Source organism: Hydra viridissima, unplaced genomic scaffold (assembly GCF_058129835.1).
Source record: "Hydra viridissima isolate aposymbiotic clone 2 unplaced genomic scaffold, HvirCarnegie_v1 scaffold_5, whole genome shotgun sequence".
NCBI lineage: Eukaryota > Metazoa > Cnidaria > Hydrozoa > Anthoathecata > Hydridae > Hydra > Hydra viridissima.
In genome coordinates, this window is record NW_028324304.1 from 1578741 (window position 1) to 1606343 (window position 27603).

At 39.5% G+C, this 27603-nt stretch overlaps 7 protein-coding genes and 2 pseudogenes across 7 annotated transcripts; 2 read left to right on the plus strand and 7 right to left on the minus strand.

Annotated features, from left to right (window-relative positions):
* Positions 1 to 1723: 1723 nt before the first annotated feature.
* LOC149887852 (histone H3) lies at positions 1724 to 2134 on the minus strand. The gene has a single exon (XM_090088927.1). The coding sequence runs from the start codon at positions 2132 to 2134 to the stop codon at positions 1724 to 1726; it is 411 nt and encodes a 136-aa protein (XP_089945053.1).
* A 1591-nt stretch (positions 2135 to 3725) lies between these two features.
* LOC149887853 (late histone H2B.L4 pseudogene) lies at positions 3726 to 4130 on the minus strand (annotated as a pseudogene).
* Positions 4131 to 4423: 293 nt separating this feature from the next.
* LOC149887854 (histone H2A, orphon) lies at positions 4424 to 4813 on the plus strand. The gene has a single exon (XM_090088928.1). It carries the CDS (start codon positions 4424 to 4426, stop codon positions 4811 to 4813), a length of 390 nt encoding a protein of 129 aa, XP_089945054.1.
* Positions 4814 to 7298: 2485 nt separating this feature from the next.
* Positions 7299 to 10133, minus strand: LOC149887855 (uncharacterized). The gene has a single exon (XM_090088930.1). It carries the CDS (start codon positions 10131 to 10133, stop codon positions 7299 to 7301), a length of 2835 nt encoding a protein of 944 aa, XP_089945056.1.
* Positions 10134 to 13924: 3791 nt separating this feature from the next.
* On the minus strand, positions 13925 to 14335 carry LOC149887856 (histone H3). Its single transcript, XM_090088931.1, has one exon. It carries the CDS (start codon positions 14333 to 14335, stop codon positions 13925 to 13927), a length of 411 nt encoding a protein of 136 aa, XP_089945057.1.
* A 1590-nt stretch (positions 14336 to 15925) lies between these two features.
* On the minus strand, positions 15926 to 16330 carry LOC149887857 (late histone H2B.L4 pseudogene; annotated as a pseudogene).
* A 293-nt stretch (positions 16331 to 16623) lies between these two features.
* Positions 16624 to 17013, plus strand: LOC149887858 (histone H2A, orphon). The gene has a single exon (XM_090088932.1). The coding sequence runs from the start codon at positions 16624 to 16626 to the stop codon at positions 17011 to 17013; it is 390 nt and encodes a 129-aa protein (XP_089945058.1).
* A 2483-nt stretch (positions 17014 to 19496) lies between these two features.
* On the minus strand, positions 19497 to 22331 carry LOC149887859 (uncharacterized). The gene has a single exon (XM_090088933.1). It carries the CDS (start codon positions 22329 to 22331, stop codon positions 19497 to 19499), a length of 2835 nt encoding a protein of 944 aa, XP_089945059.1.
* Positions 22332 to 26138: 3807 nt separating this feature from the next.
* On the minus strand, positions 26139 to 26549 carry LOC149887860 (histone H3). Its single transcript, XM_090088934.1, has one exon. The coding sequence runs from the start codon at positions 26547 to 26549 to the stop codon at positions 26139 to 26141; it is 411 nt and encodes a 136-aa protein (XP_089945060.1).
* Between the last annotated feature and the right edge of the window lie 1054 nt (positions 26550 to 27603).

The window sequence follows — 27603 nt, forward strand, 5'->3', positions numbered from 1 at the left end:
CCTTCCCAAGACTGCACAATTGTAAAGAAAACACCAAGCTTCGCTCGAACGATGACTATGAAGACGAAGAACCGAATGGACCCCGTATTGTGCATTCGTCACTCATTCTCTTATCTCCTCAAACGTTTTTTTACCGTTACCTTCCATAATGAATTTTATTTTTTATTTATTTTTTTTTTTTACGATGTCCAGAACTTTCAGGTTGCTAAGTTTTTCCTTTTTTTCTAGTGTCCGCGACTTTATATATGTTGACTGCGTTATCGCAGTTTTAGCCTTCGATCGTTTTTGTTAACGAACACGAATAAGCACAACATAGTGTTCCTTTTTCATGGAATGTTCTTTGTTGTGTCTCTGTGTTTAGAAAAAGAATTGGTCTGAACTAAAAATCGTCGTTAGTACGCGTTGCTAACGCATTAAATATTCCAGCAATCGCGCGTGTTTGTGCCCTTCGCCTCTATTGAGTTTGTATGGTACCAAATGCTTAGAAGAGATTGGCATAAGCTTTTTTGGGAAGCCATATGGTTCAGTTTCTTGATGAAATTAAGCTGCTTTGTCCAGAGTAAGTAGCGCTGATGTTATTTGGCCATGCGCGCACTCGATTGCTTTTAAAGACTATTTTTTCGATGTTTTGATGCGATACCTTTCGCTTCTAACATGCTGTGGCACCGAAACGCCGCAATTTACAAAGCGTCACTATTCTTTAGAAGATTTCAAAACTAATGAAGCTTTAAGAGAGCGAGAGACGCGAGCTGTGGAGGTTTGCCTGTCAACACGAAAACACACTTTGCAGTCTGACGGTGGAGCAAAAAAAAAAAAAAAAAAGTCTCCTCGACAGTCCGCATAAAACTCCGCTTGAAAAATAAAAACATCTAAACATCTAGAAGTTTTATAAAAACGAACGCAACGTTTCTCTGAAACACGACAAAAAAAAAATGACTGAAGCTGCATCTCCGAAAAAGGCCACAAAGAAGTCTGCGCCTAAAAAGCCTGCTGATCATGCTCCCTACAAGGCGATGATTGTCGATGCTATTAATTCGCTTAAAGAACGCAAAGGGTCGTCAAGACAAGCTATCGCCAAGCACGTCAAGGCCAACAACAAGGTGGGTGAAAACGTCGATTCGCAAGTCAAGATTAATTTAAAGCGCATGGTGGTTGCTGGCGAGCTCGTACAAGTGAAAGGAACTGGCGCGTCGGGTTCTTTTAGAATTGCAGCTAAGCCCAAACCGTTAAAGAAGCCTGCTGCAGTCGCCAAGAAGCACAAAAAAGAAGCCAAAGAAGTAAAGAAGCCTGCTGAAAAGAAAGAAGAGCACGCCAAAAAAGAAAGCTGCGTCAGTGAAAAAAGTCGCACAAAAAGAGAAAGTGAAAAAAGCTACTCCTAAGAAAAAAGTGACTCCCGCAAAAAAGAGCGCCCAGAAACCGGTTGCTAAAAAGCCCGCAGTAAAGAAAGTGAAAGCGACACCTAAGAAGAAAGCTGCAGCCAAGAAAACCATCGCAAAAGTGGAAAAGAAATAACCTAACCTACCCCGCTTTTTGTCAAACGGCTATTTTCATAGCCACACATCTTTCTAAAAACAAAGTTCCAGGCGTAGAACTTGTTTACTTTGTGTTTGTTTGTTTGTTGTTTTTTTTTTTTGTTTTGTTTTGTTTTAAGGCACTAAGCCGACAACGTTTTTAACAGATTTGTGGCTATGAAAATAGCCGTTTTGTTTAGAAGCACCATTTTTTAAGCTCGCTCTCCTCTGATTCTTCTCGCCAACTGAATGTCTTTTGGCATAATAGTGACACGCTTTGCATGGATGGCGCACAAGTTGGTATCTTCGAAGAGACCCACTAAGTAGGCTTCTGAAGCTTCTTGTAAGGCCATGACGGCGGTGCTTTGGAAACGCAAGTCAGTCTTGAAATCTTGAGCTATTTCGCGAACCAATCGCTGGAAGGGTAGTTTTCTGATTAGGAGCTCTGTCGATTTTTGGTATCTTCGGATCTCTCTCAAAGCTACGGTACCGGGTCGGTATCTGTGGGGTTTCTTTACTCCGCCGGTAGCCGGGGCACTCTTTCTTGCTGCTTTTGTTGCCAGCTGCTTTCTCGGTGCTTTACCGCCGGTAGATTTTCTAGCTGTTTGTTTTGTGCGGGCCATTGTAAGTTACGCTTACACTTATCAGTTTAAGTTGAACTTTTGAAGTTTTTCAATTTAACGCGTTTTGTTGACATTTTTAGACTTTGCCGCGACTTAAAGCTGCATTCTGATTGGTGCTAAGAAAGTGCTCTTTGATTGGTTCAAGTACAAATGCAAAATAAGGCATTAAGGCCACGTAGGCGTGTTTTTTGGCTACGGGAAAAGAGAGCGCGTTTGTCTCGCCTCTACAATTTCTGCTTTTTTAAACACTTCAAAGACAGGTCGACGTAGTGGAATTCCGAAAAGAAACTTTTCTGCTCTGTTTGCGAACGGATAAAAGCGTTAAATGCGAAAACGCGCGTTAAAAACAAGGCAGTTTGTTTTGGTTTTTTTTTTTTTTGTTTTTTTGGTTCAGATGGCTTTTTGACGAAGGACCGTTGCGATTGGTTGTTTGACGAAGATGTTTCCATCTATGTAGGGTAAAAGTCGCGCTTCCAGCGCATAATAAAAACAAAAAGAAACGCAAAAAGACAGTAATTGAACTTCAAACAATTTTAATCATGTCTGGTCGCGGTAAAGGAGGAAAAGGACTTGGAAAAGGAGGCGCAAAGCGTCATCGCAAGATTTTACGTGATAACATCCAAGGAATCACAAAGCCCGCCATACGTCGTCTAGCTCGTCGCGGTGGTGTTAAGCGTATCTCTGGACTTATCTACGAGGAGACTCGAGGCGTTCTAAAAGTCTTTTTGGAAAACGTTATTCGCGACGCTGTAACATACACAGAGCATGCCAAGAGAAAGACAGTCACCGCTATGGACGTTGTCTACGCATTAAAAAGACAAGGTCGCACATTGTACGGCTTTGGTGGTTAAAAGGGGAACACCTCAGCAATCAAAAACGGCTATTTTTATAGCCACACATCTGTTTTAAACGTTAATAGGCAATCTAGAACTTGAACGCTGCACCGCGATAAGCAGAGGGGGTGTGTAAAAACGGTTTAGTTTACCAGTTTCAGTTTGTTTCAATCGAAATGAAAAGCAATTGAATTGATTTCTAAGTAATGTTTTTTAGCGAGGCATAGTTTAACTGAGTGTTTAGAGTAGACGCTTGACACATAAAGTGTTTTGCTCACCATCATCGGGCTAGAAAGGTGATTTTTATCTAAAGCGCTGCTTTAAGTCTGATTTCCTAAAGATGCGCGCAATACATTTGAAAAAAAAAAAAAAAAAGAAAAAAGAAAAAAGGAGCAAAAGTGTGGTAGTAGCAGCAAATAATAACGATGGGTGGGTCATAAGGGCTAAGGTTTTGATCAAAAGCAAAAAGGTGGCGCTCAAGTAGTTGTTGAAAGATTTTCTCACGCGTTTACCTACTGTAATAACTTTTTGTATCCAAAGTGGATGCAAAAGCTATACGTTTAAACATCAAAAAAAGCAAGTCTAGAAAAGCGCTCGCTCTTTAGACGCGGTGTCGCAATTTAAAACGAGCAAACAATGGCTGCCTAGCTATTGCATTTTAAGTACTTTCTCTCTACTACAATTTAAGGCGTTCTAATGCGTACAATGCTTTTACAAGATGTGTGGCTATGAAAATAGCCGTTTAGATAGCGCTCCATCTATTTACTGCTGGTGTACTTAGTAACAGCCTTGGTGCCTTCGCTCACTGCGTGTTTGGCCAACTCACCGGGAAGTAAGAGGCGCACAGCTGTTTGAATTTCACGCGAAGAGATGGTTGATTTCTTGTTTTGGAGGGCTAGTCGTGAAGCTTCTGAAGCGATTCTTTCAAAAATGTCGTTGACGAAAGAATTCATGATGCTCATCGCTTTGGAAGAAACACCAACATCAGGGTGAACTTGCTTCAAGACGTTGTAAATGTAAATGGCGTAGGATTCTCGCCTCTTTCTCTTGCGCTTTTTGTCTCCAGTACCAGCGATCTTGCCGCCTTTCTTACCAGCGCGTTTTTCCCCCTTTTTGGCCACCTTGGGCGCTTGTTTTCCTCCGGCCTTTGGAGCGTCAGACATGTCGACGAGTTTTAGAGAATTGAAATTTGAAATTACAAGCAACCGAATCACTTCCTATATAAAGCGCAGTTGTGGTCTCCAATTCGAGAACATTTCTGTTTCTCGCAAGCTCATTGGTTCTTCAAAGATTAACTAATTTGCGCATTGTTTGACGAGTTTTTCTATTCGTTAAAAAAAGTGCAGTTCGAGACCAAATGTTTTTGATAAGAAAAAGGAATTTTGTAAGTTGATTTCAAAGCGCGCACAAATATCTCTAGGTTGTCTCTCGTTGTTTCTCAGTGTAAGAAATTAAAATGTCAGGACGTGGAAAAGGAGGAAAAGCTAAAGCCAAGGCAAAGACTCGATCGTTCAGAGCCGGACTTCAGTTTCCAGTCGGTCGTGTTCACCGATTTTTGCGCAAAGGACACTACGCCAATCGCATCGGTTCAGGCGCACCTGTCTATTTAGCTGCTGTTTTGGAGTATCTCTCCGCCGAAATTTTGGAGTTGGCCGGTAACGCTGCTCGTGACAATAAGAAAGCTAGAATCATTCCTCGACACTTACAGTTAGCTGTTCGCAATGACGAAGAGTTGAACAAGTTGTTGTCAGGTGTTACTATAGCCAGTGGCGGTGTGCTGCCAAACATACAAGCCGTTTTGCTTCCCAAGAAGAACGAAAAGGTTCCAAAACCAGCAGCCAAATAAACGGTACTCTGAACACAAGATAAAAAATAAAGGCTATTTTCATAGCCACACATCTGTTAAAAACATGACGGCATGAGCTTAAACACACTAAGGAGAATATAAAGAAGTGTGTGTGTGTGTGTGTGTGTGTGTGTGTGTGTGTAAGGAAGGGAGGGGAGGGGGGTTCAAAATCTCTTTTTAAAGCTGTTAGGGGATAAAAAGAGCACACGCATCCCGTTACAAAAAAATACATGGTGGGGTTTACACGCCATCTTTGAAACGTTTTAAGTTATAACCTGAGGGAGAAAAAACAGTTCGGTTACCTCACAGGTCACGTGCATGTTCAAGATTCCAAGTTTTGAAAGGATCCAACGTAACTTGAATAAAAAGTGAACACGCACGTGCCCAGATTGGCGACCATCTATAGGCTGTAGGAAAATAACAAAGAAGATTTAAGCGCCTCCGTAAGAATTTAGCTCCCTTAGGATTTCAGCAAAAAAGTATATTTAGCGGAGAAAAAAACAAAGAGCGAGGTTAAGCAGCAGTGACGGCATTAGCATCAGCAGCAGCAACAAAAACAAAACAAAACAAAAAAAAACAAACAAAAAAGCGGCAGCACGAAAAAAAAAAAAAAAAAAAAAAATTTCCGTTTTTTACACTTGCGTGTTTGTCTGTGTGTAATCCTTAATTGCATGGTTTTTTGTTGTTGGTTTTACCTTGTCATTTTTCTTCTGCGCACGTTCTCTTGGTCAGTAGTTTTTTGAAATGCGAAAAAAAACGTCAACGAAAAGAAGTGAACGGGTCATTGCACGTCATGTCTAACAAACAAGAGGGGTAAAGACAAAGACGTCCGCTGTCGAAAACTCATACATACTCCAAGCTGACACACTCTTGAGACACTTCGAAATAAAGCAAATGATCAAAGTCATAACACTTGACAAAGTCGAAACAAAAATCACAGCATGCGCAGACAACCCTTTATTTTACATTAAAGGAAAAAAACGTAAAGCTAGAACTAAACATTCCTTCAATTAAAACACGTCAAACTTGCGACGGGCACAAAACTCAACATATAACAAAGTTACGACGCTCTAGTTCTTTTACATTTTGTTTTCTAAATGACCCGTCCCTAAAACCCCGGAAAGAATAAAACGCGACAGTCGAGTTGTTGGCCAATACCTTTTTTCACAGTAACTATCAGGTGTTTCTCGCAACGTCGGATGGGTTGCTGAAACCTTAAAAAAGAACTTTAAAAAGCTTGTGGGGTAGCGTTAGTTCTCATGCTATTTTAACAAAGTACTAAAACTTTAGTTAAAGTAATAAGATTTTACAAAGTAGCTACATTTTAATTATTGTCCTCATTTATCGTCATCTATCGTCATTTTTCACGTATCTGCCTAACTTAGTACCTAACAAACTAACTAAGATACAAACTAACTAACTGAATGACTAACTAACTGACTGACTAACCAACTAACTGACTGACTGACTAACTAACTAACTGACTGACTAACTAACTAACTAACTAACTAACTGATTGACTAACTAACTAACTAACTAACCAACTAACTAACTAACTAACTAACTAACTAACTAACTAACTAACTAACTAACTAACTAACTAACTAACTAACTAACTAACTAACTAACTAACCAACTAACTCACTGAGAGACTAACTAACTAACTAACTAACTAACTAACTAACTAACTAACTAACTAACTAACTAACTAACCAACTAACTCACTGAGAGACTAACTAACTAACTAACTAACTAACTAACTAACTAACTAACTAACTAACTAACTAACTAACTAACTAACCAACTAACTCACTGAGAGACTAACTAACTAACTAACTAACTAACTAACTAACTAACTAACTAACTAACTAACTAACTAACTAACCAACTAACTCACTGAGAGACTAACTAACTAACTAACTAACTAACTAACTAACTAACTAACTAACTAACTAACTAACTAACTAACTAACCAACTAACTCACTGAGAGACTAACTAACTAACTAACTAACTAACTAACTAACTAACTAACTAACTAACTAACTAACTAACTAACCAACTAACTCACTGAGAGACTAACTAACTAACTAACTAACTAACTAACTAACTAACTAACTAACTAACTAACTAACTAACTAACTAACTAACTGTAGTTTCGCATAAAAAAGATCGTTTTTAGTTGTGCGTAAAGGCCGATGTATCTTTGTAAAATTCAACACAATTTATATACAGATTGATTCCCTAGGTATTCACACATATCTTTTCACACATACAATTATTTACAAGTAGGCATTCCCTAGGCATTCACACTTATCTTTTCACAAATACAATTATTTACAAGTAATGCTATAAGGCATTCACAAATCTTTTCACACATACAATTATTTACAAGTAACGCTATAATGACATTTCCTTTTACGCACACAATTATTCACAAGTAACGCTATAGTTACACTCCCCCTTGGTCATAATGACCACTTCACCTCACGGACTATATCGCTCAGGTGCCATCCTTTTTCGGGTGCTTCTTCGCAACATTGGCGTCTGGTTTGTCTCGTCTTCAGGCAACACAACGCACAGCTCTTCATCATCTTCTAGATTCTCATTCGACTTGTTATCAACTCTGACGGGTCTTAGGTCGCGTATGTGCCGGCATACTTTGTCCACTTCAACCGTTTGCTCCGAAATGATTCCTGTAACTCGCCCAATCTTGTATTGAGAGTCACATCGGTTGTCCGGGGGCTTTACCCATACTTCATCGCCAAGTTTAAACTTGTTGGTGATCTTCTCATGAGGTTCATATGCGTTTTTATCGTCGTCAATTCCTCTAACTCTTATTTCGTAATGGTATAATTTATTTGCGGGTGCTGTAGATGACTTACAACAGTCTTTTGGGTTGACGTTATACCAATAAACTGCCTCGGGTATGCTGCACGGAACTCTCTTCGCCGTTCTTTTCACTGTTCGATGGCACCGTTCTGCAATTCCATTCCCTGAAGGAACGTAAGCGCACCTGAAGCGAAGTTTAACGTTCCATTTGTTCATAAATTGTGAAAATAATGTGCTTCGAAATGCTGTATCATTATCCGTCAGTATTTCGTTTGGACCGCCTCGTTCAAGAAAGATTGCGTTTAGTTCCTGAATGACACATGCACTAGTTTGGTCTTTAAGATGGCGCCATATTGCATATCGTGAAGGCCCACAGTCAATCAGGGTAAGAAAATGTTGCCCCTCATAATGAGTTATATCCATACCAAGCCGTTGCCACGTCCCTTTTACTTCAATCTTCCCTTTCGGCCACTTTATCGGACTTGGATCAATTGATTGGCAGGCTACACATTTTTCAACCACTTGCCTGACTTCTTCCCTGCTTACTGATGGGTTAATTCTACGAACAAAATACAATGTTCTCTTCACACCATAATGTCCCGTGGACTTATGAACATGGTTTATTTCTTTGGGAGATAGAGAAGCACTAATCGTTCCACCTGCAGCAAGTTCAGTGGGCTTATTGATCATTTTCAACCAACTTCCAGGCACTCGAGTAAGTACATCGGCTAAGTTAGACTCCGAGGGTACTAGTTTAATATCCACTCTGAGTTTGTATTCGTCCACAATATTCGTAATGGTTTGAAGCCGTCTTCTAATCAGCATTTCGTTTGAAGCCTTTGTCTTCAATCTGGATTTTCCAGTCAGTGCATCGGTGACCCAATGTAATACTGCTTTCGAATCAGTGCAAATATGCAAGACATTCATCTTCCAATTGAGACCCATGTTTAGTCCTTTGATTACTGCATCGAGTTCAGACATGTTTATATGTGTTGTATCATCTTTTCTTAGCCAACAAGCGTCTTCAATTATATTGCCATCAACTTCAATACTCACACCTAGCGCTAGTGAACTAGCATCCACCCACACTGTTGCCTCGTTGCCATAAACATTCCAAACTCCTTTGGCAGGATCGTTGTTACGTGTTCTTTTTACCATATCGTTCACCATTTTTTCAACAAATTCGCATTGTATCTTCTCATCCCATGTTTTCGTTAGGGCGTTTGCCGTCCTTTTAACAAATGACGAAGCTACACGCAACCAACCACAAACTGGAAGATTCCCTGTCATTTTTCCACATAAAGAGAAGATTTTTCGCCTCGTTAGAGAACTTGGAATTTCACCAAAATCGTTGTCTCTCTTCCAAAATAACTTCTTATTTTCAATCCCAACTTGTAATCCTAGAACTCTCGCCCCTTCGGACACACGAACCGCCGGCTTACAATGTAATCCATACATATCCAAATGATCAAGTACACTGCGAACTGATACGATGTCTTCATTTACAAGAATATCATCAATGTATGATGATGTTCCCTTCCAGATCTTTTCGTCTTGCGATAGAACTTTGTCCAAAACTGCTTTCATAATGACGGGCGCAACGTTCAGGCCAAATCCCAAACGTGTTAAACAAAACCTCTGTCCACGGAACACAACAGTTTGGTAAGCCCAGAGTTCCTCGCTGATTTTGAGTTGCATGTAGGCCGAAGATAAATCAATAATTGAAATATTTTCTCCAAGCCGTCTCCAGTCTCGAAGTTTGTCAGCACATGCATCCGTGTTCGCCGTAAATGGTTCAATAAACGTGTTCAACTCCCTGAAGTCTAACACTGGTCGCACTTTCCCTTTGTTTTGCTGCACCACTGCCATAAGTGGAACCAAACCTTTTACTGGACCGTGTTTTTTCGCTTCGTACTTTTGCAGCCATTTTTTCTCTATCCACCCTTCAATTTCTTTTTCGTAATCGTGTTTTATGCCGATGGGGATGGTATATTCAGCAATTCTATTCACGAGATTTTCAGGTTTGGTATTCCATTTCCAAGCAATTATCCATTCTCTATTTTTCTTTTCAAATGAAGCTGTGAAATCCTGAGCCGTTATATTCATATCATGAACATCTATTAATAAATCGCTTTTTAGACCAAGTAAACATGCTTCTTTTTTCATAAAACAAACATTCCGTGTTGCAGAAATCGATACTCCACCAAGTGCCACTATTCCATTCATACCCATTATGAAACAAAAACCCAGTGGTTTGAAATTGACCACAAGTGCTTCCACACACACTGTATTTCCATTTGGGGCGGTGATTCGAGTTTGGCTAACACCTTCGCACTGCTGTTGTTGTCCATTTACAGTTACCACGCTAACTTCTTTCTTCGTTATTTTTGTCGCACATTTTTTATAGATGATGCAGTAGGTACATCCTGAGTCAATTAGCACATCCTGAAATACACCGTTAACATCCAAGAGCATGGTAGGTAACGCCATTATTGATTGTTTAGGGAGAGAACTGGCGCAGACGTCTTCTCCCTCACTCCGTTTTTTGGACACATTCTTGACATGTGTCCATACTCTTGACACGAGTAACACAGCACATCGCTTGACTCCCTTCTTCTACTTGACTTGTTTCGATAATTATGTCTTCTTAAATGACAATCTCTCGCAAAGTGATTGGGAAGTTTGCACTCATAGCACACTGATTGCGTTTTATCTTCTAGCAACCTCGGATCATCACTTTTCATTGCAGCTACAGCAAATTTTTCCACCATCCCGTTGTTCCGTTCCTCGATCATCAGAGTCCTTGCTCGCGCAAGTATTTGAACAGTTGTAAGATCGTCCATACGAGAACTCGATCTCAGCATCCGTCGGACTTCCTCGGGGAGCCCAGCAACAAAAGCACACGCGATCGCTTTGTCTGGTAGCCCACCAATTAGGGTAGACAATCTTCGTAGTTCTGCCAAATAAACATCAACTGCTTCTCCATGTTTCAGCTTTCTCGTGACAAACTGCTCGTAGGCTGTGAATGCATCAACGGCAAAAGCTTCAAGCAAAGCCTCCTTTATTTTCTTAAAATTTTCTTTATCAGTCTCTGCTAACTGTTGATACACTACGAATGCACCATCAGTGAGACGGAGAGGAACCACACGTGCCAGATCGGTTACACCAATTATTTTACATACCAATTCAACCTTTTCCAGCCACTCCGCAACTGACTGTTGATCGTTTCCGCTAAACTCTGGAATTAACTTTAAATCAAGTTTAGTCGCCATTTTGCCGAAATAGCTTGTAGTTTCGCATAAAAAAGATCGTTTTTAGTTGTGCGTAAAGGCCGATGTATCTTTGTAAAATTCAACACAATTTATATACAGATTGATTCCCTAGGTATTCACACATATCTTTTCACACATACAATTATTTACAAGTAGGCATTCCCTAGGCATTCACACTTATCTTTTCACAAATACAATTATTTACAAGTAATGCTATAAGGCATTCACAAATCTTTTCACACATACAATTATTTACAAGTAACGCTATAATGACATTTCCTTTTACGCACACAATTATTCACAAGTAACGCTATAGTTACACTAACTAACCAACTAACTCACTGAGAGACTAACTAACTAACTAACTAACTAACTAACTAACTAACTAACTAACTAACTAACTAACTAACTAACCAACTAACTCACTGAGAGACTAACTAACTAACTAACTAACTAACTAACTAACTAACTAACTAACTGACTAACTAACTAACTAACTAACTAACTAACTAACTAACTAACTAACTAACTAACTAACTAACTAACTAACTAACTAACTAACTAACTAACTAACTAACTAACTAACTAACTAACTAACTAACTAACTAACTAACTAACTAACTAACTAACTAACTAACCAACTAACTCACTGAGAGACTAACTAACTAACTAACTAACTAACTAACTAACTAACTAACTAACTAACTAACTAACTAACTAACTAACTAACTAACTAACTAACTAACTAACTAACTAACTAACTAACTAACTAACTAACTAACTAACTAACTAACTAACTAACTAACTAAGTAGCTGACTTTGTATTTGTTTTTCAATTATGAACGAGTTCCTTGCAAGATAGATATTTCTGTTGCATTTGTTAGCCTTTATTTTTAGCAAAAATAAAATTCCAACTGGTGCTTTTCTAATGTCAAGGACCTCGCTAAGGCTAAAGCAGCTAAGCCTAATGGTTATGATGTTATAAAGCGGAGAAAAATGAACTTTTCTGAAAATGAAAAAACGAGAGATGGAATTGATCTGCAATAACTTCGGTTGTGAACACCTTATAACTGATGCCTCGCGCGATTTTAATAACTTTGCATCATGCAAAAGCCGCCAAATTCACTTTTCACGAGTGTTAAAGTGTCATTTTTGAAATGCCAGTTATGAGCGCATGAAATCAAAAGCGAAATTTGCACTTTGAAAAGCAAACGGAAATGTAGAGCATCTTTTAAAATCGCCATATTCTAATTCAGTTTTGCCTTTATGAACTTGAACAAAAGTTGCATGCCTTCCCAAGACTGCACAATTGTAAAGAAAACACCAAGCTTCGCTCGAACGATGACTATGAAGACGAAGAACCGAATGGACCCCGTATTGTGCATTCGTCACTCATTCTCTTATCTCCTCAAACGTTTTTTTACCGTTACCTTCCATAATGAATTTTATTTTTTATTTATTTTTTTTTTTTACGATGTCCAGAACTTTCAGGTTGCTAAGTTTTTCCTTTTTTTCTAGTGTCCGCGACTTTATATATGTTGACTGCGTTATCGCAGTTTTAGCCTTCGATCGTTTTTGTTAACGAACACGAATAAGCACAACATAGTGTTCCTTTTTCATGGAATGTTCTTTGTTGTGTCTCTGTGTTTAGAAAAAGAATTGGTCTGAACTAAAAATCGTCGTTAGTACGCGTTGCTAACGCATTAAATATTCCAGCAATCGCGCGTGTTTGTGCCCTTCGCCTCTATTGAGTTTGTATGGTACCAAATGCTTAGAAGAGATTGGCATAAGCTTTTTTGGGAAGCCATATGGTTCAGTTTCTTGATGAAATTAAGCTGCTTTGTCCAGAGTAAGTAGCGCTGATGTTATTTGGCCATGCGCGCACTCGATTGCTTTTAAAGACTATTTTTTCGATGTTTTGATGCGATACCTTTCGCTTCTAACATGCTGTGGCACCGAAACGCCGCAATTTACAAAGCGTCACTATTCTTTAGAAGATTTCAAAACTAATGAAGCTTTAAGAGAGCGAGAGACGCGAGCTGTGGAGGTTTGCCTGTCAACACGAAAACACACTTTGCAGTCTGACGGTGGAGCAAAAAAAAAAAAAAAAAAGTCTCCTCGACAGTCCGCATAAAACTCCGCTTGAAAAATAAAAACATCTAAACATCTAGAAGTTTTATAAAAACGAACGCAACGTTTCTCTGAAACACGACAAAAAAAAAATGACTGAAGCTGCATCTCCGAAAAAGGCCACAAAGAAGTCTGCGCCTAAAAAGCCTGCTGATCATGCTCCCTACAAGGCGATGATTGTCGATGCTATTAATTCGCTTAAAGAACGCAAAGGGTCGTCAAGACAAGCTATCGCCAAGCACGTCAAGGCCAACAACAAGGTGGGTGAAAACGTCGATTCGCAAGTCAAGATTAATTTAAAGCGCATGGTGGTTGCTGGCGAGCTCGTACAAGTGAAAGGAACTGGCGCGTCGGGTTCTTTTAGAATTGCAGCTAAGCCCAAACCGTTAAAGAAGCCTGCTGCAGTCGCCAAGAAGCACAAAAAAGAAGCCAAAGAAGTAAAGAAGCCTGCTGAAAAGAAGAGCACGCCAAAAAAGAAAGCTGCGTCAGTGAAAAAAGTCGCACAAAAAGAGAAAGTGAAAAAAGCTACTCCTAAGAAAAAAGTGACTCCCGCAAAAAAGAGCGCCCAGAAACCGGTTGCTAAAAAGCCCGCAGTAAAGAAAGTGAAAGCGACACCTAAGAAGAAAGCTGCAGCCAAGAAAACCATCGCAAAAGTGGAAAAGAAATAACCTAACCTACCCCGCTTTTTGTCAAACGGCTATTTTCATAGCCACACATCTTTCTAAAAACAAAGTTCCAGGCGTAGAACTTGTTTACTTTGTGTTTGTTTGTTTGTTGTTTTTTTTTTTTGTTTTGTTTTGTTTTAAGGCACTAAGCCGACAACGTTTTTAACAGATTTGTGGCTATGAAAATAGCCGTTTTGTTTAGAAGCACCATTTTTTAAGCTCGCTCTCCTCTGATTCTTCTCGCCAACTGAATGTCTTTTGGCATAATAGTGACACGCTTTGCATGGATGGCGCACAAGTTGGTATCTTCGAAGAGACCCACTAAGTAGGCTTCTGAAGCTTCTTGTAAGGCCATGACGGCGGTGCTTTGGAAACGCAAGTCAGTCTTGAAATCTTGAGCTATTTCGCGAACCAATCGCTGGAAGGGTAGTTTTCTGATTAGGAGCTCTGTCGATTTTTGGTATCTTCGGATCTCTCTCAAAGCTACGGTACCGGGTCGGTATCTGTGGGGTTTCTTTACTCCGCCGGTAGCCGGGGCACTCTTTCTTGCTGCTTTTGTTGCCAGCTGCTTTCTCGGTGCTTTACCGCCGGTAGATTTTCTAGCTGTTTGTTTTGTGCGGGCCATTGTAAGTTACGCTTACACTTATCAGTTTAAGTTGAACTTTTGAAGTTTTTCAATTTAACGCGTTTTGTTGACATTTTTAGACTTTGCCGCGACTTAAAGCTGCATTCTGATTGGTGCTAAGAAAGTGCTCTTTGATTGGTTCAAGTACAAATGCAAAATAAGGCATTAAGGCCACGTAGGCGTGTTTTTTGGCTACGGGAAAAGAGAGCGCGTTTGTCTCGCCTCTACAATTTCTGCTTTTTTAAACACTTCAAAGACAGGTCGACGTAGTGGAATTCCGAAAAGAAACTTTTCTGCTCTGTTTGCGAACGGATAAAAGCGTTAAATGCGAAAACGCGCGTTAAAAACAAGGCAGTTTGTTTTGGTTTTTTTTTTTTTTGTTTTTTTGGTTCAGATGGCTTTTTGACGAAGGACCGTTGCGATTGGTTGTTTGACGAAGATGTTTCCATCTATGTAGGGTAAAAGTCGCGCTTCCAGCGCATAATAAAAACAAAAAGAAACGCAAAAAGACAGTAATTGAACTTCAAACAATTTTAATCATGTCTGGTCGCGGTAAAGGAGGAAAAGGACTTGGAAAAGGAGGCGCAAAGCGTCATCGCAAGATTTTACGTGATAACATCCAAGGAATCACAAAGCCCGCCATACGTCGTCTAGCTCGTCGCGGTGGTGTTAAGCGTATCTCTGGACTTATCTACGAGGAGACTCGAGGCGTTCTAAAAGTCTTTTTGGAAAACGTTATTCGCGACGCTGTAACATACACAGAGCATGCCAAGAGAAAGACAGTCACCGCTAGGACGTTGTCTACGCATTAAAAAGACAAGGTCGCACATTGTACGGCTTTGGTGGTTAAAAGGGGAACACCTCAGCAATCAAAAACGGCTATTTTTATAGCCACACATCTGTTTTAAACGTTAATAGGCAATCTAGAACTTGAACGCTGCACCGCGATAAGCAGAGGGGGTGTGTAAAAACGGTTTAGTTTACCAGTTTCAGTTTGTTTCAATCGAAATGAAAAGCAATTGAATTGATTTCTAAGTAATGTTTTTTAGCGAGGCATAGTTTAACTGAGTGTTTAGAGTAGACGCTTGACACATAAAGTGTTTTGCTCACCATCATCGGGCTAGAAAGGTGATTTTTATCTAAAGCGCTGCTTTAAGTCTGATTTCCTAAAGATGCGCGCAATACATTTGAAAAAAAAAAAAAAAAAGAAAAAAGAAAAAAGGAGCAAAAGTGTGGTAGTAGCAGCAAATAATAACGATGGGTGGGTCATAAGGGCTAAGGTTTTGATCAAAAGCAAAAAGGTGGCGCTCAAGTAGTTGTTGAAAGATTTTCTCACGCGTTTACCTACTGTAATAACTTTTTGTATCCAAAGTGGATGCAAAAGCTATACGTTTAAACATCAAAAAAAGCAAGTCTAGAAAAGCGCTCGCTCTTTAGACGCGGTGTCGCAATTTAAAACGAGCAAACAATGGCTGCCTAGCTATTGCATTTTAAGTACTTTCTCTCTACTACAATTTAAGGCGTTCTAATGCGTACAATGCTTTTACAAGATGTGTGGCTATGAAAATAGCCGTTTAGATAGCGCTCCATCTATTTACTGCTGGTGTACTTAGTAACAGCCTTGGTGCCTTCGCTCACTGCGTGTTTGGCCAACTCACCGGGAAGTAAGAGGCGCACAGCTGTTTGAATTTCACGCGAAGAGATGGTTGATTTCTTGTTTTGGAGGGCTAGTCGTGAAGCTTCTGAAGCGATTCTTTCAAAAATGTCGTTGACGAAAGAATTCATGATGCTCATCGCTTTGGAAGAAACACCAACATCAGGGTGAACTTGCTTCAAGACGTTGTAAATGTAAATGGCGTAGGATTCTCGCCTCTTTCTCTTGCGCTTTTTGTCTCCAGTACCAGCGATCTTGCCGCCTTTCTTACCAGCGCGTTTTTCCCCCTTTTTGGCCACCTTGGGCGCTTGTTTTCCTCCGGCCTTTGGAGCGTCAGACATGTCGACGAGTTTTAGAGAATTGAAATTTGAAATTACAAGCAACCGAATCACTTCCTATATAAAGCGCAGTTGTGGTCTCCAATTCGAGAACATTTCTGTTTCTCGCAAGCTCATTGGTTCTTCAAAGATTAACTAATTTGCGCATTGTTTGACGAGTTTTTCTATTCGTTAAAAAAAGTGCAGTTCGAGACCAAATGTTTTTGATAAGAAAAAGGAATTTTGTAAGTTGATTTCAAAGCGCGCACAAATATCTCTAGGTTGTCTCTCGTTGTTTCTCAGTGTAAGAAATTAAAATGTCAGGACGTGGAAAAGGAGGAAAAGCTAAAGCCAAGGCAAAGACTCGATCGTTCAGAGCCGGACTTCAGTTTCCAGTCGGTCGTGTTCACCGATTTTTGCGCAAAGGACACTACGCCAATCGCATCGGTTCAGGCGCACCTGTCTATTTAGCTGCTGTTTTGGAGTATCTCTCCGCCGAAATTTTGGAGTTGGCCGGTAACGCTGCTCGTGACAATAAGAAAGCTAGAATCATTCCTCGACACTTACAGTTAGCTGTTCGCAATGACGAAGAGTTGAACAAGTTGTTGTCAGGTGTTACTATAGCCAGTGGCGGTGTGCTGCCAAACATACAAGCCGTTTTGCTTCCCAAGAAGAACGAAAAGGTTCCAAAACCAGCAGCCAAATAAACGGTACTCTGAACACAAGATAAAAAATAAAGGCTATTTTCATAGCCACACATCTGTTAAAAACATGACGGCATGAGCTTAAACACACTAAGGAGAATATAAAGAAGTGTGTGTGTGTGTGTGTGTGTGTGTGTGTGTGTGTAAGGAAGGGAGGGGAGGGGGGTTCAAAATCTCTTTTTAAAGCTGTTAGGGGATAAAAAGAGCACACGCATCCCGTTACAAAAAAATACATGGTGGGGTTTACACGCCATCTTTGAAACGTTTTAAGTTATAACCTGAGGGAGAAAAAACAGTTCGGTTACCTCACAGGTCACGTGCATGTTCAAGATTCCAAGTTTTGAAAGGATCCAACGTAACTTGAATAAAAAGTGAACACGCACGTGCCCAGATTGGCGACCATCTATAGGCTGTAGGAAAATAACAAAGAAGATTTAAGCGCCTCCGTAAGAATTTAGCTCCCTTAGGATTTCAGCAAAAAAGTATATTTAGCGGAGAAAAAAACAAAGAGCGAGGTTAAGCAGCAGTGACGGCATTAGCATCAGCAGCAGCAACAAAAACAAAACAAAACAAAAAAAAACAAACAAAAAAGCGGCAGCACGAAAAAAAAAAAAAAAAAAAAAAATTTCCGTTTTTTACACTTGCGTGTTTGTCTGTGTGTAATCCTTAATTGCATGGTTTTTTGTTGTTGGTTTTACCTTGTCATTTTTCTTCTGCGCACGTTCTCTTGGTCAGTAGTTTTTTGAAATGCGAAAAAAAACGTCAACGAAAAGAAGTGAACGGGTCATTGCACGTCATGTCTAACAAACAAGAGGGGTAAAGACAAAGACGTCCGCTGTCGAAAACTCATACATACTCCAAGCTGACACACTCTTGAGACACTTCGAAATAAAGCAAATGATCAAAGTCATAACACTTGACAAAGTCGAAACAAAAATCACAGCATGCGCAGACAACCCTTTATTTTACATTAAAGGAAAAAAACGTAAAGCTAGAACTAAACATTCCTTCAATTAAAACACGTCAAACTTGCGACGGGCACAAAACTCAACATATAACAAAGTTACGACGCTCTAGTTCTTTTACATTTTGTTTTCTAAATGACCCGTCCCTAAAACCCCGGAAAGAATAAAACGCGACAGTCGAGTTGTTGGCCAATACCTTTTTTCACAGTAACTATCAGGTGTTTCTCGCAACGTCGGATGGGTTGCTGAAACCTTAAAAAAGAACTTTAAAAAGCTTGTGGGGTAGCGTTAGTTCTCATGCTATTTTAACAAAGTACTAAAACTTTAGTTAAAGTAATAAGATTTTACAAAGTAGCTACATTTTAATTATTGTCCTCATTTATCGTCATCTATCGTCATTTTTCACGTATCTGCCTAACTTAGTACCTAACAAACTAACTAAGATACAAACTAACTAACTGAATGACTAACTAACTGACTGACTAACCAACTAACTGACTGACTGACTAACTAACTAACTGACTGACTAACTAACTAACTAACTAACTAACTGATTGACTAACTAACTAACTAACTAACCAACTAACTAACTAACTAACTAACTAACTAACTAACTAACTAACTAACTAACTAACTAACTAACTAACTAACTAACTAACTAACTAACTAACCCAACTAACTCACTGAGAGCTAACTAACTAACTAACTAACTAACTAACTAACTAACTAACTAACTAACTAACTAACTAACCAACTAACTCACTGAGAGACTAACTAACTAACTAACTAACTAACTAACTAACTAACTAACTAACTAACTAACTAACTAACTAACTACAACTAACTCACTGAGAGACTAACTAACTAACTAACTAACTAACTAACTAACTAACTAACTAACTAACTAACTAACTAACTAACCAACTAACTCACTGAGAGACTAACTAACTAACTAACTAACTAACTAACTAACTAACTAACTAACTAACTAACTAACTAACTAACTAACCAACTAACTCACTGAGAGACTAACTAACTAACTAACTAACTAACTAACTAACTAACTAACTAACTAACTAACTAACTAACTAACCAACTAACTCACTGAGAGACTAACTAACTAACTAACTAACTAACTAACTAACTAACTAACTAACTAACTAACTAACTAACTAACTAACTAACTGTAGTTTCGCATAAAAAAGATCGTTTTTAGTTGTGCGTAAAGGCCGATGTATCTTTGTAAAATTCAACACAATTTATATACAGATTGATTCCCTAGGTATTCACACATATCTTTTCACACATACAATTATTTACAAGTAGGCATTCCCTAGGCATTCACACTTATCTTTTCACAAATACAATTATTTACAAGTAATGCTATAAGGCATTCACAAATCTTTTCACACATACAATTATTTACAAGTAACGCTATAATGACATTTCCTTTTACGCACACAATTATTCACAAGTAACGCTATAGTTACACTCCCCCTTGGTCATAATGACCACTTCACCTCACGGACTATATCGCTCAGGTGCCATCCTTTTTCGGGTGCTTCTTCGCAACATTGGCGTCTGGTTTGTCTCGTCTTCAGGCAACACAACGCACAGCTCTTCATCATCTTCTAGATTCTCATTCGACTTGTTATCAACTCTGACGGGTCTTAGGTCGCGTATGTGCCGGCATACTTTGTCCACTTCAACCGTTTGCTCCGAAATGATTCCTGTAACTCGCCCAATCTTGTATTGAGAGTCACATCGGTTGTCCGGGGGCTTTACCCATACTTCATCGCCAAGTTTAAACTTGTTGGTGATCTTCTCATGAGGTTCATATGCGTTTTTATCGTCGTCAATTCCTCTAACTCTTATTTCGTAATGGTATAATTTATTTGCGGGTGCTGTAGATGACTTACAACAGTCTTTTGGGTTGACGTTATACCAATAAACTGCCTCGGGTATGCTGCACGGAACTCTCTTCGCCGTTCTTTTCACTGTTCGATGGCACCGTTCTGCAATTCCATTCCCTGAAGGAACGTAAGCGCACCTGAAGCGAAGTTTAACGTTCCATTTGTTCATAAATTGTGAAAATAATGTGCTTCGAAATGCTGTATCATTATCCGTCAGTATTTCGTTTGGACCGCCTCGTTCAAGAAAGATTGCGTTTAGTTCCTGAATGACACATGCACTAGTTTGGTCTTTAAGATGGCGCCATATTGCATATCGTGAAGGCCCACAGTCAATCAGGGTAAGAAAATGTTGCCCCTCATAATGAGTTATATCCATACCAAGCCGTTGCCACGTCCCTTTTACTTCAATCTTCCCTTTCGGCCACTTTATCGGACTTGGATCAATTGATTGGCAGGCTACACATTTTTCAACCACTTGCCTGACTTCTTCCCTGCTTACTGATGGGTTAATTCTACGAACAAAATACAATGTTCTCTTCACACCATAATGTCCCGTGGACTTATGAACATGGTTTATTTCTTTGGGAGATAGAGAAGCACTAATCGTTCCACCTGCAGCAAGTTCAGTGGGCTTATTGATCATTTTCAACCAACTTCCAGGCACTCGAGTAAGTACATCGGCTAAGTTAGACTCCGAGGGTACTAGTTTAATATCCACTCTGAGTTTGTATTCGTCCACAATATTCGTAATGGTTTGAAGCCGTCTTCTAATCAGCATTTCGTTTGAAGCCTTTGTCTTCAATCTGGATTTTCCAGTCAGTGCATCGGTGACCCAATGTAATACTGCTTTCGAATCAGTGCAAATATGCAAGACATTCATCTTCCAATTGAGACCCATGTTTAGTCCTTTGATTACTGCATCGAGTTCAGACATGTTTATATGTGTTGTATCATCTTTTCTTAGCCAACAAGCGTCTTCAATTATATTGCCATCAACTTCAATACTCACACCTAGCGCTAGTGAACTAGCATCCACCCACACTGTTGCCTCGTTGCCATAAACATTCCAAACTCCTTTGGCAGGATCGTTGTTACGTGTTCTTTTTACCATATCGTTCACCATTTTTTCAACAAATTCGCATTGTATCTTCTCATCCCATGTTTTCGTTAGGGCGTTTGCCGTCCTTTTAACAAATGACGAAGCTACACGCAACCAACCACAAACTGGAAGATTCCCTGTCATTTTTCCACATAAAGAGAAGATTTTTCGCCTCGTTAGAGAACTTGGAATTTCACCAAAATCGTTGTCTCTCTTCCAAAATAACTTCTTATTTTCAATCCCAACTTGTAATCCTAGAACTCTCGCCCCTTCGGACACACGAACCGCCGGCTTACAATGTAATCCATACATATCCAAATGATCAAGTACACTGCGAACTGATACGATGTCTTCATTTACAAGAATATCATCAATGTATGATGATGTTCCCTTCCAGATCTTTTCGTCTTGCGATAGAACTTTGTCCAAAACTGCTTTCATAATGACGGGCGCAACGTTCAGGCCAAATCCCAAACGTGTTAAACAAAACCTCTGTCCACGGAACACAACAGTTTGGTAAGCCCAGAGTTCCTCGCTGATTTTGAGTTGCATGTAGGCCGAAGATAAATCAATAATTGAAATATTTTCTCCAAGCCGTCTCCAGTCTCGAAGTTTGTCAGCACATGCATCCGTGTTCGCCGTAAATGGTTCAATAAACGTGTTCAACTCCCTGAAGTCTAACACTGGTCGCACTTTCCCTTTGTTTTGCTGCACCACTGCCATAAGTGGAACCAAACCTTTTACTGGACCGTGTTTTTTCGCTTCGTACTTTTGCAGCCATTTTTTCTCTATCCACCCTTCAATTTCTTTTTCGTAATCGTGTTTTATGCCGATGGGGATGGTATATTCAGCAATTCTATTCACGAGATTTTCAGGTTTGGTATTCCATTTCCAAGCAATTATCCATTCTCTATTTTTCTTTTCAAATGAAGCTGTGAAATCCTGAGCCGTTATATTCATATCATGAACATCTATTAATAAATCGCTTTTTAGACCAAGTAAACATGCTTCTTTTTTCATAAAACAAACATTCCGTGTTGCAGAAATCGATACTCCACCAAGTGCCACTATTCCATTCATACCCATTATGAAACAAAAACCCAGTGGTTTGAAATTGACCACAAGTGCTTCCACACACACTGTATTTCCATTTGGGGCGGTGATTCGAGTTTGGCTAACACCTTCGCACTGCTGTTGTTGTCCATTTACAGTTACCACGCTAACTTCTTTCTTCGTTATTTTTGTCGCACATTTTTTATAGATGATGCAGTAGGTACATCCTGAGTCAATTAGCACATCCTGAAATACACCGTTAACATCCAAGAGCATGGTAGGTAACGCCATTATTGATTGTTTAGGGAGAGAACTGGCGCAGACGTCTTCTCCCTCACTCCGTTTTTTGGACACATTCTTGACATGTGTCCATACTCTTGACACGAGTAACACAGCACATCGCTTGACTCCCTTCTTCTACTTGACTTGTTTCGATAATTATGTCTTCTTAAATGACAATCTCTCGCAAAGTGATTGGGAAGTTTGCACTCATAGCACACTGATTGCGTTTTATCTTCTAGCAACCTCGGATCATCACTTTTCATTGCAGCTACAGCAAATTTTTCCACCATCCCGTTGTTCCGTTCCTCGATCATCAGAGTCCTTGCTCGCGCAAGTATTTGAACAGTTGTAAGATCGTCCATACGAGAACTCGATCTCAGCATCCGTCGGACTTCCTCGGGGAGCCCAGCAACAAAAGCACACGCGATCGCTTTGTCTGGTAGCCCACCAATTAGGGTAGACAATCTTCGTAGTTCTGCCAAATAAACATCAACTGCTTCTCCATGTTTCAGCTTTCTCGTGACAAACTGCTCGTAGGCTGTGAATGCATCAACGGCAAAAGCTTCAAGCAAAGCCTCCTTTATTTTCTTAAAATTTTCTTTATCAGTCTCTGCTAACTGTTGATACACTACGAATGCACCATCAGTGAGACGGAGAGGAACCACACGTGCCAGATCGGTTACACCAATTATTTTACATACCAATTCAACCTTTTCCAGCCACTCCGCAACTGACTGTTGATCGTTTCCGCTAAACTCTGGAATTAACTTTAAATCAAGTTTAGTCGCCATTTTGCCGAAATAGCTTGTAGTTTCGCATAAAAAAGATCGTTTTTAGTTGTGCGTAAAGGCCGATGTATCTTTGTAAAATTCAACACAATTTATATACAGATTGATTCCCTAGGTATTCACACATATCTTTTCACACATACAATTATTTACAAGTAGGCATTCCCTAGGCATTCACACTTATCTTTTCACAAATACAATTATTTACAAGTAATGCTATAAGGCATTCACAAATCTTTTCACACATACAATTATTTACAAGTAACGCTATAATGACATTTCCTTTTACGCACACAATTATTCACAAGTAACGCTATAGTTACACTAACTAACCAACTAACTCACTGAGAGACTAACTAACTAACTAACTAACTAACTAACTAACTAACTAACTAACTAACTAACTAACTAACTAACCAACTAACTCACTGAGAGACTAACTAACTAACTAACTAACTAACTAACTAACTAACTAACTAACTAACTAACTAACTAACTAACTAACTAACTAACTAACTAACTAACTAACTAACTAACTAACTAACTAACTAACTAACTAACTAACTAACTAACTAACTAACTAACTAACTAACTAACTAACTAACTAACTAACTAACTAACTAACTAACTAACTAACTAACTAACTAACTAACTAACTAACTAACTAACTAACTAACTAACTAACTAACTAACTAACTAACTAACTAACTAACTAACTAACTAACTAACTAACTAACTAACTAACTAACTAACTAACTAACTAACTAACTAACTAACTAACTAACTAACTAACTAACTAACTAACTAACTAACTAACTAACTAACTAAGTAGCTGACTTTGTATTTGTTTTTCAATTATGAACGAGTTCCTTGCAAGATAGATATTTCTGTTGCATTTGTTAGCCTTTATTTTTAGCAAAAATAAAATTCCAACTGGTGCTTTTCTAATGTCAAGGACCTCGCTAAGGCTAAAGCAGCTAAGCCTAATGGTTATGATGTTATAAAGCGGAGAAAAATGAACTTTTCTGAAAATGAAAAAACGAGAGATGGAATTGATCTGCAATAACTTCGGTTGTGAACACCTTATAACTGATGCCTCGCGCGATTTTAATAACTTTGCATCATGCAAAAGCCGCCAAATTCACTTTTCACGAGTGTTAAAGTGTCATTTTTGAAATGCCAGTTATGAGCGCATGAAATCAAAAGCGAAATTTGCACTTTGAAAAGCAAACGGAAATGTAGAGCATCTTTTAAAATCGCCATATTCTAATTCAGTTTTGCCTTTATGAACTTGAACAAAAGTTGCATGCCTTCCCAAGACTGCACAATTGTAAAGAAAACACCAAGCTTCGCTCGAACGATGACTATGAAGACGAAGAACCGAATGGACCCCGTATTGTGCATTCGTCACTCATTCTCTTATCTCCTCAAACGTTTTTTTACCGTTACCTTCCATAATGAATTTTATTTTTTATTTATTTTTTTTTTTTACGATGTCCAGAACTTTCAGGTTGCTAAGTTTTTCCTTTTTTTCTAGTGTCCGCGACTTTATATATGTTGACTGCGTTATCGCAGTTTTAGCCTTCGATCGTTTTTGTTAACGAACACGAATAAGCACAACATAGTGTTCCTTTTTCATGGAATGTTCTTTGTTGTGTCTCTGTGTTTAGAAAAAGAATTGGTCTGAACTAAAAATCGTCGTTAGTACGCGTTGCTAACGCATTAAATATTCCAGCAATCGCGCGTGTTTGTGCCCTTCGCCTCTATTGAGTTTGTATGGTACCAAATGCTTAGAAGAGATTGGCATAAGCTTTTTTGGGAAGCCATATGGTTCAGTTTCTTGATGAAATTAAGCTGCTTTGTCCAGAGTAAGTAGCGCTGATGTTATTTGGCCATGCGCGCACTCGATTGCTTTTAAAGACTATTTTTTCGATGTTTTGATGCGATACCTTTCGCTTCTAACATGCTGTGGCACCGAAACGCCGCAATTTACAAAGCGTCACTATTCTTTAGAAGATTTCAAAACTAATGAAGCTTTAAGAGAGCGAGAGACGCGAGCTGTGGAGGTTTGCCTGTCAACACGAAAACACACTTTGCAGTCTGACGGTGGAGCAAAAAAAAAAAAAAAAAAGTCTCCTCGACAGTCCGCATAAAACTCCGCTTGAAAAATAAAAACATCTAAACATCTAGAAGTTTTATAAAAACGAACGCAACGTTTCTCTGAAACACGACAAAAAAAAAATGACTGAAGCTGCATCTCCGAAAAAGGCCACAAAGAAGTCTGCGCCTAAAAAGCCTGCTGATCATGCTCCCTACAAGGCGATGATTGTCGATGCTATTAATTCGCTTAAAGAACGCAAAGGGTCGTCAAGACAAGCTATCGCCAAGCACGTCAAGGCCAACAACAAGGTGGGTGAAAACGTCGATTCGCAAGTCAAGATTAATTTAAAGCGCATGGTGGTTGCTGGCGAGCTCGTACAAGTGAAAGGAACTGGCGCGTCGGGTTCTTTTAGAATTGCAGCTAAGCCCAAACCGTTAAAGAAGCCTGCTGCAGTCGCCAAGAAGCACAAAAAAGAAGCCAAAGAAGTAAAGAAGCCTGCTGAAAAGAAGAGCACGCCAAAAAAGAAAGCTGCGTCAGTGAAAAAAGTCGCACAAAAAGAGAAAGTGAAAAAAGCTACTCCTAAGAAAAAAGTGACTCCCGCAAAAAAGAGCGCCCAGAAACCGGTTGCTAAAAAGCCCGCAGTAAAGAAAGTGAAAGCGACACCTAAGAAGAAAGCTGCAGCCAAGAAAACCATCGCAAAAGTGGAAAAGAAATAACCTAACCTACCCCGCTTTTTGTCAAACGGCTATTTTCATAGCCACACATCTTTCTAAAAACAAAGTTCCAGGCGTAGAACTTGTTTACTTTGTGTTTGTTTGTTTGTTGTTTTTTTTTTTTGTTTTGTTTTGTTTTAAGGCACTAAGCCGACAACGTTTTTAACAGATTTGTGGCTATGAAAATAGCCGTTTTGTTTAGAAGCACCATTTTTTAAGCTCGCTCTCCTCTGATTCTTCTCGCCAACTGAATGTCTTTTGGCATAATAGTGACACGCTTTGCATGGATGGCGCACAAGTTGGTATCTTCGAAGAGACCCACTAAGTAGGCTTCTGAAGCTTCTTGTAAGGCCATGACGGCGGTGCTTTGGAAACGCAAGTCAGTCTTGAAATCTTGAGCTATTTCGCGAACCAATCGCTGGAAGGGTAGTTTTCTGATTAGGAGCTCTGTCGATTTTTGGTATCTTCGGATCTCTCTCAAAGCTACGGTACCGGGTCGGTATCTGTGGGGTTTCTTTACTCCGCCGGTAGCCGGGGCACTCTTTCTTGCTGCTTTTGTTGCCAGCTGCTTTCTCGGTGCTTTACCGCCGGTAGATTTTCTAGCTGTTTGTTTTGTGCGGGCCATTGTAAGTTACGCTTACACTTATCAGTTTAAGTTGAACTTTTGAAGTTTTTCAATTTAACGCGTTTTGTTGACATTTTTAGACTTTGCCGCGACTTAAAGCTGCATTCTGATTGGTGCTAAGAAAGTGCTCTTTGATTGGTTCAAGTACAAATGCAAAATAAGGCATTAAGGCCACGTAGGCGTGTTTTTTGGCTACGGGAAAAGAGAGCGCGTTTGTCTCGCCTCTACAATTTCTGCTTTTTTAAACACTTCAAAGACAGGTCGACGTAGTGGAATTCCGAAAAGAAACTTTTCTGCTCTGTTTGCGAACGGATAAAAGCGTTAAATGCGAAAACGCGCGTTAAAAACAAGGCAGTTTGTTTTGGTTTTTTTTTTTTTTGTTTTTTTGGTTCAGATGGCTTTTTGACGAAGGACCGTTGCGATTGGTTGTTTGACGAAGATGTTTCCATCTATGTAGGGTAAAAGTCGCGCTTCCAGCGCATAATAAAAACAAAAAGAAACGCAAAAAGACAGTAATTGAACTTCAAACAATTTTAATCATGTCTGGTCGCGGTAAAGGAGGAAAAGGACTTGGAAAAGGAGGCGCAAAGCGTCATCGCAAGATTTTACGTGATAACATCCAAGGAATCACAAAGCCCGCCATACGTCGTCTAGCTCGTCGCGGTGGTGTTAAGCGTATCTCTGGACTTATCTACGAGGAGACTCGAGGCGTTCTAAAAGTCTTTTTGGAAAACGTTATTCGCGACGCTGTAACATACACAGAGCATGCCAAGAGAAAGACAGTCACCGCTATGGACGTTGTCTACGCATTAAAAAGACAAGGTCGCACATTGTACGGCTTTGGTGGTTAAAAGGGGAACACCTCAGCAATCAAAAACGGCTATTTTTATAGCCACACATCTGTTTTAAACGTTAATAGGCAATCTAGAACTTGAACGCTGCACCGCGATAAGCAGAGGGGGTGTGTAAAAACGGTTTAGTTTACCAGTTTCAGTTTGTTTCAATCGAAATGAAAAGCAATTGAATTGATTTCTAAGTAATGTTTTTTAGCGAG

Bases quoted from the DNA above. Each gene is read 5' to 3' on its own strand.
- LOC149887852 (XM_090088927.1), bottom strand. From the start codon at position 2,134: ATGGCCCGCACAAAACAAACAGCTAGAAAATCTACCGGCGGTAAAGCA.
- LOC149887854 (XM_090088928.1), top strand. From the start codon at position 4,424: ATGTCAGGACGTGGAAAAGGAGGAAAAGCTAAAGCCAAGGCAAAGACT.
- LOC149887855 (XM_090088930.1), bottom strand. From the start codon at position 10,133: ATGGCGTTACCTACCATGCTCTTGGATGTTAACGGTGTATTTCAGGAT.
- LOC149887856 (XM_090088931.1), bottom strand. From the start codon at position 14,335: ATGGCCCGCACAAAACAAACAGCTAGAAAATCTACCGGCGGTAAAGCA.
- LOC149887858 (XM_090088932.1), top strand. From the start codon at position 16,624: ATGTCAGGACGTGGAAAAGGAGGAAAAGCTAAAGCCAAGGCAAAGACT.
- LOC149887859 (XM_090088933.1), bottom strand. From the start codon at position 22,331: ATGGCGTTACCTACCATGCTCTTGGATGTTAACGGTGTATTTCAGGAT.
- LOC149887860 (XM_090088934.1), bottom strand. From the start codon at position 26,549: ATGGCCCGCACAAAACAAACAGCTAGAAAATCTACCGGCGGTAAAGCA.